This window comes from Nicotiana sylvestris, chromosome 5 (assembly GCF_000393655.2).
Source record: "Nicotiana sylvestris chromosome 5, ASM39365v2, whole genome shotgun sequence".
NCBI lineage: Eukaryota > Viridiplantae > Streptophyta > Magnoliopsida > Solanales > Solanaceae > Nicotiana > Nicotiana sylvestris.
Genome location: NC_091061.1, coordinates 141,131,887 through 141,143,792, shown reverse-complemented (window position 1 = coordinate 141,143,792; position 11,906 = coordinate 141,131,887). Strand labels below are relative to the sequence as shown.

Here is an 11,906-nt window from a genome sequence, read left to right as displayed (position 1 = left end):
CTATTTTTACCCTTTTGGGTTTAGGAACTTGCACTTTTTCCAAACACCCCCACACTTTAAAATAATTCAAGTTGGGCTTCCTTCCTTTCCATTTTTCATATGGAATGGATTGTGTTTTGCTATGGGGTACTCAATTTAGTATTCGGCTAGCCGTAAGAACGAATTCCCCCCACAAGTTCTGTGGCAAACCAGAACTTATCAACAATGCGTTCATCATCTCCTTTAATGAACGATTCTTTCTTTCCGCAATCCCATTGGATTGGGGAGTGTAAGGGGCTGTTGTTTGATGAATAATTCCATATTCTAAACATATTTGTTCAAAAGGAGATTCATATTCACCACCCCTATCACTTCTTATCATTTTGATTTTCTTGTTAAGTTGCGTTTCAACTTCATTTTTGTATTGCTTGAATGCGTCTATTGCTTCATCTTTACTATTAAGTAAGTAAACATAGCAATATCGAGTACTATCGTCAATAAAAGTTATGAAATACTTCTTTCCACCGCGAGATGGTATTGACTTCATGTCACAAATATCTGTGTGAATTAAGTCTAAAGGATTTGAATTCCTTTCAACCGACTTATAAGGATGTTTAACATACTTAGATTCCACACATATTTGACATTTTGATTTTTCGCATTCAAACTTAGTCAATACTTCCAAGTTAATCATTTTTCGCAAGGTTTTATAATTTACATGACCCAAACGTACATGCCATAAATTATTTGACTCAAGTAAGTAAGAAGAAGCTGAAGTTTTATTATTAGTTTCGACAACTATTACATTCAGCTTGAAAAGGCCCTCAGTAAGGTAACATTTTCCTACAAACATTTCATTCTTACTTATCACTCCCTTGTCAGATACAAAAACGCACTTGAAACTGTGTTTTACAAGAAGTCCAGTAGAGACTAAGTTCTTCCTAATTTCGGGAATATGAAGGACGTTGTTCAAAGTCATGACCTTGCCAGAAGTCATCTTGAGAAATATCTTACCATATCCTTCAATTTTTGTTGTAGCAGCATTTTCTATACAAAGTGTCTCTTCGGGTACAGCAGAAGCATATGTAGAAAATGCTTCCATCACAGCACAAACATGGCGAGTGGCTACAGAATCAATCCACCAATCCTTAAGGTTTCCTACCAGGTTGCATTCAGAAAGCATGGCAACAAGTCATCAACATCATCATGCTTTTCTACCATGTTTGCTTGACCCATTTTCTTGTCTTTCTTCCGAGCACGACACTCTGTAGATTTGTGTCCGATTTTCCCACAGTTGTAGCGGTTTCCACTGAACCGCTTCTTGCTTGGGTTGTATTTCGGACCAGAAGCCTTCTTTCTCTTTTTGTTATCTTCAACAATATTTGCTCCCATTATTGTTGAATTTCCACGACCTTTCCTTTCAGCTGCTTTATTGTCCTCTTCGATTCTCAATCGAACAATGAGATTTTCAAGGGACATCTCCTTTCGTTTGTGTTTCAAGTAATTTTTGAAGTCCTTCCACAGTGGAGGCAACTTCTCAATTATTGCTGCTACTTGGAATGCTTCATTGATGATAAGACCTTCAGCAAGTATATCATGAATAATCACTTGCAATTCCTGGACTTGGGTAATAACAGACTTGCTATCTACCATTTTGTAGTCCAAAATTTTTGCAACGACGAATTTCTTCATCCCGACATCTTCAGTTTTGTATTTCTTTTCAAGCGCATTCCACAATTCTTCTGACGTCTCCACGCCACTGTATACATTATACAGATTATCATCCAGTCCGCTAAGAATATAATTCTTGCACAAAAAGTCAGAATGCTTTCACGCCTCAATCACGAGAAAGCGTTCATTCTCTGGAGTTTCATCAGGCAGATCAGGAACATCTTCCTTGATGAACTTCTGTAGACATAATGTAGTCAAGTAGAAGAACATCTTCTGCTGCCAATGCCTGAAATCAATCCCGAAAAAATTTTCGGGTTTTTCTGCCGGTGCCAAAGCCGGTGTTCGGCTTGTCGATGCGTTGGCAGTCACCATCGGAACAGCTTGATTTCCGTTGTCATTCGCCATTTTTTCTGTAAAAAATGACACAAACAAACGTTTAAAACTGGAGTAAAAAATCACGTAGATTTTAATCTCCAACAAAACGCCACGAAGGCTTTACTCTCCAAACGAGAGTACACAAAAACCACAAAGGTTTTAGTTTCCAGAATAATAAGAATAACACAAATACAGAAATTAAAATTATTAAATTCCTTAAGCTTGTTGGTAAACCTGTATTTGTAAATAATGATTCTGGAAATTAGAATGTTAGCTTATAAACGTAAATATAAATGATATAAATGAAACAGAAATTAATTCGAGCTCACTGAATTCACAGTATTTTCTTAAGGAATTTAATCCCCTCCTAGTAGGAAGAAATGCAAATTATAGCCAACGTTGAGTTTTCGGTGAAGAGAAGATCAATAGCTCTCAATTCTGTTTTTGGTATGTCATTCTCCAACTGCTGCTGCTCATATTTATAGCAGTCAGTTGTGAGACCTAGGCGGCTGCTATTGCAACTGGTGGTACAATACACGGATTGGAACATATCCATTACAAACACGGATAATATTACGTTAATATCTACTATTAACAAATAAATTTGGTCCAAAAAATTAATCAATCAATCATTTGACCGAAGCCGAAGCCGAAGACGAGCGAGCAACGACGACGGCTCGAGGCTTGCCTTCTTCCTAACTCTTTAAGAGCTACATGAAGTGCATTTGTACATAAACCCACCAAACTCCTTTTCTTCTACCAATGAGGGACAATGTCTCATTAAAAAGAGAGGAAAACTTAAAATTTTACTCAAAATTTTCATTTCCCTCCATTTCTCATTCATCCTCTTTTTAATATCTTTCTATATTAAAAAGAAACTCAACAAAATATGGGTCGGGTCGGATAATTTATCCTTTTTTCCATTACCTATTGTGACCTGTCTCATATCCAACCTAACCCGCACGTTTGTCACCCATATATATAAGCAACTTCTAAAATAGACTTCAGTCCCATTATCGTTTAGCATCGTGAGAGTTTAAAATGTATAGCATTATATATTGTTACTGCTACAAGAAATCTCCTATTCTAGTGAAATGTTAATTATATTATCACCTAACAATCTAACTTAATTATGGTTGAGAAATTAATTGCCAGCAGATGCACAGAACGATTTCGACTTTTCATCTGTCAATGAATGGTCTTAATTATTTGTGAATCATTAGTAGTTGATTCCTGCAAATTATGGTTTTGATCCAACTGCCAGAGATTAGATTAAATGGAGTAAAACTAGAAATGTGTATACCAAAACTAGAAATGGAGTAAAACACAAAGTATCAAACATCACGTAAAAACAAGTAAATGTTGATATTACTTCCCTTACAGCTTGTTTGGATGGTTGTTACACATCGTTTCATAATGTATCGTATTGTATTATATTGTATTGTATTGTATCGTTTGCAGACGAATATAATGTTTAGATTGATTGTATCGTTTGCCGTTGTTTCATGATATTATGCACCAGCAATATGAAGAATAAATCTGCAATATTATAAAGAAAAATTATAATACTGGGTAACTTATTATATAAAAAGGTAGGGTAAATAATAAAATAAAATTAATTTAATAATAGTGAAGGGAGAGATGAGAGGAAAAGACAAGATAACGACGCAACCACACCAAATCGGTCGTTACATAAAGTAGCATATTTCGTCGTTATATAACAATGGATTTAACGATACGATACATTAAAATTTAAGTAATAACTAAAAAAAATATCGTATTTAAAGTAACAATGCGATACGATACAATAGGTAATGACCATCCAAACAAGCTGTTAATGTACAAGGTTATATGCATGCAAATATTTAAGGTAATTACAGGCAAATTTCTATAATAAACATCAATTGGTAACATTAAAAAAAAATATTAATCTATTATGATACGTTAAACTATATTGAACATGTAAAAAAGAATTAACACTTTCATTATATGTAATTTACATCCATATAATTATAGTACTTGGCCGTTTTATCCTTTTTCTAAGTATGACCTACTATGTTTTATTTTCATCGTTCAATTGATATTCTCTCTCCCAGTGGCGCCACCTATATTTATTACATAATTAAGCTATTTTTTTTTTTCTGAAAAAAAAAATTAGGAAAGAATATTACTTTCTTCATAGCCCACAAGCAATTGAAACTGGTCAAATGAGTGAATTGGTCATAACTAAGTACTCTAAAGCTTACCATTGTGAGTGCACGTGCTTTTGAAAACAACAAATTAAAGAAAATCGACTATCAGCTGTATCCAGACAGTATTCACTTAATTTGTGCTTTTTTAAAGGTATTATCACTTTTAGCACGCGCCAGAAACTATTTATATTTGGTAGCCGAAAAAGTATATAAAATTTGCATAGTTTTTGTACATAACATACAGAATGTATATGTATATATACAAAAAATATACAATTTTTCGGTTATTATTTTAAAAGTGACAATACAGTGTCATTTTTCCTTTTTTTATAGTCGCATGCTTTCAATAATGTATAGTTAGTACTTCATTATCCTTTATCAGATGTCTCGAGCTGAATCCTGATACGGAATCAGCGCATTACCCACGAGAGCGGAACTTCTCAACACGAATCCAGAGTAGTTAGACATGGATGAATCGTGTTTATTTACTGAACGTATTACCGCGGTGGTCATTCTCTCTATTTCTTATTCAATTTGAGGATGATACAGTGTTTATTATTTACTGTATATATTGAACGAACGAAATGGGATGGCCTCAACTTAGGAAAAATCACACAAAATTTTGGAGATTGTTACAAATAAAGAATCCACGCAGAATCGAGCATTGTTTATAACAACAGATATAATTGTATTGCCTACCCAATATATTGGGGCCATTTGACAATTTACATCTCAAGTACACGAAACTCGTACCAGGTACCAGCGAACTCAAAAAAATAATATAAGCAAAAAGAAAGCCGCCCTCGGCTCTAATGACTGACAGCCATGCTAGCATACACTAAGTAAGACGAAAATATACTAAAAGATCACAAAACCTTAAGCAATCGTTAGGTTTATCTAAGCGATGCTATTCATATTGTACGACAACAGCTTCCTCAGCCACAATCCAGCCATCCTCACTAGAGTTATCCAGACGGTACTCTGAACAATTCTGAAAATGACACAGACCATGAGGTTACAACAAGAACTCGGAGAAATAGAGAGCATAAACTATTGTCCACAATTAACAACAAAAACGAATAGTTCAGGTATATTAGGAGAAAAACAGCAAACGACAAAAATAGATTACAAGTTAAATTTAGTCAAATATCAGCATTCACTTGCAGAAAGAAAAGAATTAAGAGGAAATGAGTTAATTCAAACTGCAGAAAACAGTTCCATGGTAGATACATTTCAAGAAGTGAAAAAGCTGAAGTAGAAAGTCAGAAGCTATTAAAGTTTTCCTTCAATTCAACTTCTTACTTTCTAACCTCTTAATTTTATTGCTGTAGGTTTTGTTTTGCTCTATCAATGTCACATTTCATTCCTCTTACATGATACATCGACCAAACAAAAGGGCAGCCCGACGCGCATAGGGGGACATTCCTCTCTTACATGATACATCGACCAAAAAAAGGGCAGCCCTATGCACTAAGCTCCCGCTATGCTCGGGGTCCAGGGAAGGGCCGGACCACACGGGTCTGTTGTACGCAGCCTTACCATGTATTTCTACAAGAGGCTTTTTCCACGGCTCGAATCCGTAACCTCCTCCTGGTCACATGGCAGCAACTTTATCAGTTACGCTAAGGCTCCCCTTCATGATACATCGACCAAGAATCTAGAATTTGTTGTCTATCTTTATTTTTACTCCACACATAGTAACGATTGATTTGTTTTTCCAGAACTAAAGAGGGAAGTGTAGAATAAAATGTGCGGGAGTTTTCTTTGAAAAGAACATGTATCCAACATGCCAAGTTAAAGGCTGACCTGTGAGCAAGTATAGACTACTAAAGTCATCCAATTCCAATTATCCAAAACAGGTCTCTCTTTCTCGCTGACTGCTTCCTGCAGAAAATATAGCAACGGAGGCATCAGTTGCATCTCATAATGACGTGACGCACCACAGAGCCTGCACGTCCCCGGATCAACAGCATGTCCAGAAGCTAGAAGCGGCTTTCCACCATATGAGTATCTACGTGTAAAGACAGTAAAAGAGTCTTTTAGTAAGGATGAAAGTCACTGATAATGAAATTGGTGATAATTTAATTATTAACTGATGTAAGGAGGTAAAAATAAAAGAAACCTTGTTCTGTAGAAACGAAAAGGACCCCTAAACCAACAGAGAACTATATGACACACTCTGTATTTACTCTGTTTTATATATTTACCTTTTTCAGCATAAAGTATGATACTCTCCATAAAATGAAGTAGAAAATGGGGGAATAGGGCTACAACTCTCGAAATGAACGACCGGGTCGTTATAGGGATCTTCTTAGCATAATATAAATTATGAAATATGACATTTCGTGGATGATGAATTCCAAGTTGAGGCAGCGTATATTTTGCCGAGTTACTTTTCGTGAAGCTTGCAAACATTGATAGCAACTAGGAGTTTATTGTGACTATGGTATATTCCAGCACAAATGGAAAAACAAGGATTGAATTTTGGGACGTTCATTATGTAAAAGCTGCCCATATAAAGTCTCCTAGGTTAGTTAGAGGGGATTTCAATGTCATAGTTTATTAAATTAAAAAATTTGGTGGACTTACAGTGTATTATCAGGAGGTAAAATATTTTGTTCATTGTATAAGGACTTGTCTATTAACTGGCTTAGGGTTCAAAGGCAGAATATATACTTGGTGGAATGGAAGGTTTGATCAACAATGCATCTTCAAAAGTCTTGACATGTGCCTTGGTAATAAAGCCTTGCAAGATCTTGTTCAAAACTTTGTAGCGGAGCATCTGATAAAACAAGGGTTAGACTTGTTACACCCCGTACTTTGAAGTTGGAATTCATCTTAAGTGAATCAATATATCTTGGGGAGTTTAAGGATTTTTACCAAGATAATGATGAGTTAAAACATGTGTTAAGGAGTATTGTGAGGTTTGCAGACCGATAAGGCATGATGTTACACCCCATATTTTCGTATGCGAAAGCATGTCGCAAGTCAACTGATGTAAGCTTGGAAATGAGATCATCTTTGAAAGTATATAAAGTAAGTTACTCATGTGACTTGGAGGTTTTAAAATTTTTAAAATCATGAATAACAAGTACCAAGAAGGTTGGAAGTCTTAGAAGCTTAAAGAATTGAAGAAAATAAGTTTCGTCGAAAGTCGACAAGTTAGGAATATTATAACATGCACTTTGGAGTGAGACTAGAGTGATTAGTATGATAAGAAGGTTGTATTATGATTGATTTATGTCATGTTTTATGTTTTGAAGTTAGACGAGTAGTGAAACAATAGTTGGCAAATGTCATCACAAGTTACATTCATAAATGTGCTGAAAATTAGGTCAAATATAACAGAGCTATTCTCTAAACATAGTAAGAATTAAATGTAAGTTCCACCTCTAAATTGAAGAGATACGAGCTAGTTTCTAACGCATTAAACCATTTATCAACAAGACATCGAAATAGAGAGTGGACTAACAAAAAGTGCCCAGTAGATCGATCACAGTATGCCAGGCAACAACTTCCGGAACAATATCTAATTAATAGAGAGAAAATCTTGGCAGGATAAAGTGCAGTGGACGATGCAAATAAATAAGAGGAAAGATGTTATATCGTCGCTGCCCGAAATAACCTTTTCAGTAATGTACACATGATACAGCAAGAAATAACATGAGAAGATTTGAACATGTAATTTAAGTTGTACAAATAGTAATACACTACAATTGGAGATGAATAAGGTAATCAAAGCCGAAAGCTAGAAGAGCTGCAGGAAAGGCAGAAAGCTTACTACATACTTCAAGAAATCAAAAGTACATTAAACTTGGACTTTGCTTACTGCTTTGGAGGAAATAAAAAGGTAAATAAAACTGAGATTTTGCGTCTCAAAGTCTACTCCAGCAAGCAAAACTTTAAGTTCCTGGAGGCAATACTTAAAAGTAAATTCAGTAGTACGATGGCTAGCTTTTTAGAGTTTTACCTGAAACATTGCTCTGGATACGCATCTAATCGCTTTTTGAACTTAAGGTAAATCCGGTCAGCATTCAATGCCCTATCATACTCGTAATCTTCCACCTCCCATGTTTCTTCTGGAGTATCAGGATCATCTTCTTTGTCCTTGATTGGAGATAAGATGCTTTTTGAACTGACAGAAGCATCCTTTTTGGAAAGTTTCTCTTCCTCAGCATATATATAGAAGCACGGAATCACTGCGACCAAAGAATCATTTCAGAGTACACAGAAAGATAAAGTAATCATACAAATGATACTCCCAGTGATAATCGCATATCTCATATGTCATTGAAAACACTTGATAATAGCCTATGAAGACCTAAATTTTTGACAGCTGTCAACTCCTCAGCAATTCAACGACTTTTTTGTACATAAAGTAAATACACGCATTGGGCCCTTGATCGATCTATTTAGCTCTTCTATCAAGAAACAGCACCAACTGCCTCCCCCGAAAGAAAAGCAATGAGCAAATTACATATTGTTTTACCAATAAGACATGCCATTTTCATTATCCATGAAAAACATCTTTCAATTTTAGTGTTCTCTATCATAGTGCTAAATTTATGAGAAAAAAAATTTGACTGCACCCAGTAAACAGTTTGATCTCATCTTCTATCATGCAAAGTTAAATAAAGACACCTTACACACATCATACAGAAGGGGCTCTAGCAAAAGATTCTATCAAGTGCAATTAACGTCGAGCAAAACAGAACAGAAGTTACCTGGTGTTTTTTCATCAAGTTCTCTAATCGCGAGGTCAGGGGTTGAAGTTTCTGCCGTTACTTCATGACCACGGATTTGTTTCTTGGAGTGAGAAGCCACGGATGCAGCTTCAGAAATTGCCCTAGCCAACTCAGCAAGATCAATGTCATCATCATCATCCTCTTCCGAAGAGTCAAATGTCCATATATCCTTCTTCCGGTCTTTCTTTGAATCTGATACAGAAGATACAGGTGAAGCGACATCCTTATAAGACTGGCTCTTTAAACCTTCACTGCTTAGAGACTTTTGGATTCTAATAGCTCTCCAGCTGTCACGGAAATGTAATAGATAGACCACAGAAGTTAAATCCAAATGATTACTAAGCTCCCAAGCATTTTACAAAAGACAATAAGTTTGAATACTAAAAAAGACCTTACAGGAGCACTCCCACATTCTGGCGCCAAACAACCAAAAACATAGATTGCACGCTCTTCAATGTTCAAATTTTTCTTTGAAATTGGAGCATAAACCTAAGGAAAAACGCTAGGAGAAAAGTACTTAAAATTCTAGAGCTTTAAAATACAAGTACTCAAGTAATTCAAAAATTAGCCAAATGGTTTCCGAGTACCAACCTGTGCAAGAAGACATAAATCGTTTTTGCAAGCACTGCATTTGAGCAAATCAACACATGTGGTAGGAAGAGGAATAGGCCAATCCTGTTCAAGAAAAAAAATAGAATTATAATTATTTTTTAAAAAGAAAGCATCATCTAACAATAAACTATGCCGTATCCAGAAGGATTCTCTTACAGGAAGTCCACCGATTTTTGTTGTATAATGATCAGCAGCTTCGTGTATATGACCTGCCCATGATCCTGGCATGCCTAAAAATGCTCCCCCCATCTTGTTTTCTAATCCAAACAAAACAAGGTCAATAACAAATGCAGTTCAAATGAGACCCCCTTTGTATTTCTTAGTACATGCCTCATATAACACCGAGCCAAGAGTTTATGAACAAAGTTCAAATCTTAAATCGCTGCATTTTTTGCAGAATAAAGGGAACGTCTAGGCAGAGACAAACTATAATATGAAAATGTTACTCCCTCCATCCCAAAAAGGATTATACTTTTCGGATTTCGAGAGTTAAACATCTTAATTTTGAACGCAAATTCAGACATAGAATCTTGAAGTTTCTTGAAATAAAGTTTGACCACATACTATAAATCACAATAATTAACAATTCAAAATATTTAAAAGGCATATGAAAAAGTTGCGATCAAAGAACAATTTGTCCGAGTCTTGAAATCCGAAAAGTATCATCCTTTTTGGGGTGGCACGAGTAATTAAAACTGTACAGTATACTCGATTCCACTGATGAAGAACCATTACTAAGTTACATAGATGAATTTGTATAAGCACAAATAAGCTAGTTACCAAATTTTTTCCCTAAAACTTCTTGCAAGAACTAATCCATTTCAGATATCAAAGAGAAAATAAACAATTTACATAATCACAGAGCTACTAAAAATAAAACAAGTTTACAACCAAAAAAAGCTAGTTTATTTTTTTTATAGGAAGGAATTAACAAAGCTAGTAACAATAAAATTCTGTCCTTGTACCTCAAGTTTAAGTTTCAACTAGTACCACAAAAATGCCACAGTAAAACAATCACTATACCCAAAACACCTTTTTTTCCTTTAATATGAGAAATCATTATGAATATGCCACCAATTCATGGGTTTTTTCCCCTCATGTTTGCATCAAAATTACAAAAAGGAAGCAGCAAAGACAAGCATTTGAATACCAAAAAAAAAAAATACGTATTCTTCTTTTTTAAGTAAATATCCAAATAAAAATCAGTTCTTGATTGGTTGAAGTTTTCACTTACTGAACATTTGAAAAACCTCAAATTCAACGACCTTATGCTACTTCTTCACGGAGATTCTTGAAACGGCGTGCAGACCGGAAGTAGCAGCTCCAGAACTTTGAGGCTGTGAGACACGTTTTGATTTTTCAGGTTTTTCCCAAAATATAGTGCTAAATTTACCCTTTTCATAAAAAGGTACGAGAAATGACAAAAATGGTCCCTTAACTTTAGGGGTAGGTTTATAATGGTCTTTTAAATATACACCTATCAATCTTAGTCCATTAAGTATTCAAAACCTAAACAATTTTAGTCTCCATCCATATTTTAAACTAACGGTGTTAGTTTCTTTAGAACTCAATAAGAGCTCCACAAATGGAGTGAAGGCCATCTTTGCGATGTCTCCTGACCGCTTCATCTTCCTCCAGTTTGGAAAAATAAATACAAGGCAAAGACTCACAATTTTTTGTGAAATGTAGGCAACAACCGAATGGCTATTTTTGCCTTCTGATTTTACAATACAGCTCTAGGACATGAAGGGTTTCAGAGACTGAAAAAAGGGAAATTTTCTCTCTTCTTAGTTGAGAGTAGATCATTTTTGGCCGAACTACCTCGCCGGAGAACGAAGCACCGACAGCACCTAGGCAATTACCGGATTCTTGTTTGGTCTTATCTTTGCAAAATAAACTGCATGATATTTAAAACTAGACTATAAGTGCTCCCTCATGGTCACAGTTTATGTCCGGATTTTTGTTGAATTTTGTGCAGTTTGGTGGGATTTTTTGCAGTTTGATGTAATGACTACTTATTGACATGGAATGGAAAGAAAAAAAAAACGGTGTTAGTTAAAAAATGGATGGAGACCAAAATTTTCTAGTTTGTGAATAATACTATAGAGGATTGAAACTAAAAGGTCTATATTTAAAGGACCATCATAAACCTACTCCCAAAGTTAAGGGACTATTTTTGTCATTTCTCAAAAAGGTACTACACCCTCGGTCCCAATTTATGTATTGTATATAAGGATTAAAATACTTATTTTATGCGAATTGAGGTATAAAAAATTGAACTATGTTAAGAAATGAGAGCAAAATAGAATAATATAGTTATAAAGACAAGATA

At 35.1% G+C, this 11,906-nt stretch overlaps 1 protein-coding gene across 2 annotated transcripts; it reads right to left on the bottom strand.

Annotated features, from left to right (window-relative positions):
• Nucleotides 1-4,807: 4,807 nt before the first annotated feature.
• Nucleotides 4,808-11,633, bottom strand: LOC104224746 (probable 20S rRNA accumulation protein 4). 2 transcript variants are annotated; one of them, XM_009776442.2, is made up of 9 exons: nucleotides 11,245-11,633; nucleotides 10,809-10,911; nucleotides 9,731-9,831; nucleotides 9,554-9,637; nucleotides 9,354-9,451; nucleotides 8,942-9,249; nucleotides 8,188-8,416; nucleotides 6,024-6,228; nucleotides 4,808-5,208 (listed from the first exon to the last, which is right to left on the bottom strand). In XM_009776442.2, exons 2-9 carry the CDS (start codon nucleotides 10,813-10,815, stop codon nucleotides 5,125-5,127), a joined length of 1,116 nt encoding a protein of 371 aa, XP_009774744.1. In that variant the 5' UTR covers nucleotides 10,816-10,911; nucleotides 11,245-11,633; the 3' UTR covers nucleotides 4,808-5,124. The 2 variants fall into 2 exon arrangements, with proteins under 2 accessions (XP_009774744.1, XP_009774743.1); XM_009776441.2 differs by having other exon boundaries at nucleotides 10,809-11,633.
• Between the last annotated feature and the right edge of the window lie 273 nt (nucleotides 11,634-11,906).

What these genes read in the sequence shown, in the direction of transcription:
- LOC104224746 (XM_009776441.2), bottom strand. An exon ending in ACTTGATGAAAAAACACCAG is followed by an intron (nt 8,417 to 8,941) that starts GTAACTTCTGTT and finishes CTTTGGTCGCAG; the next exon opens with TGATTCCGTGCTTCTATATA. An exon ending in TAGTCTATACTTGCTCACAG is followed by an intron (nt 5,209 to 6,023) that starts GTCAGCCTTTAA and finishes TGTCATTTTCAG; the next exon opens with AATTGTTCAGAGTACCGTCT.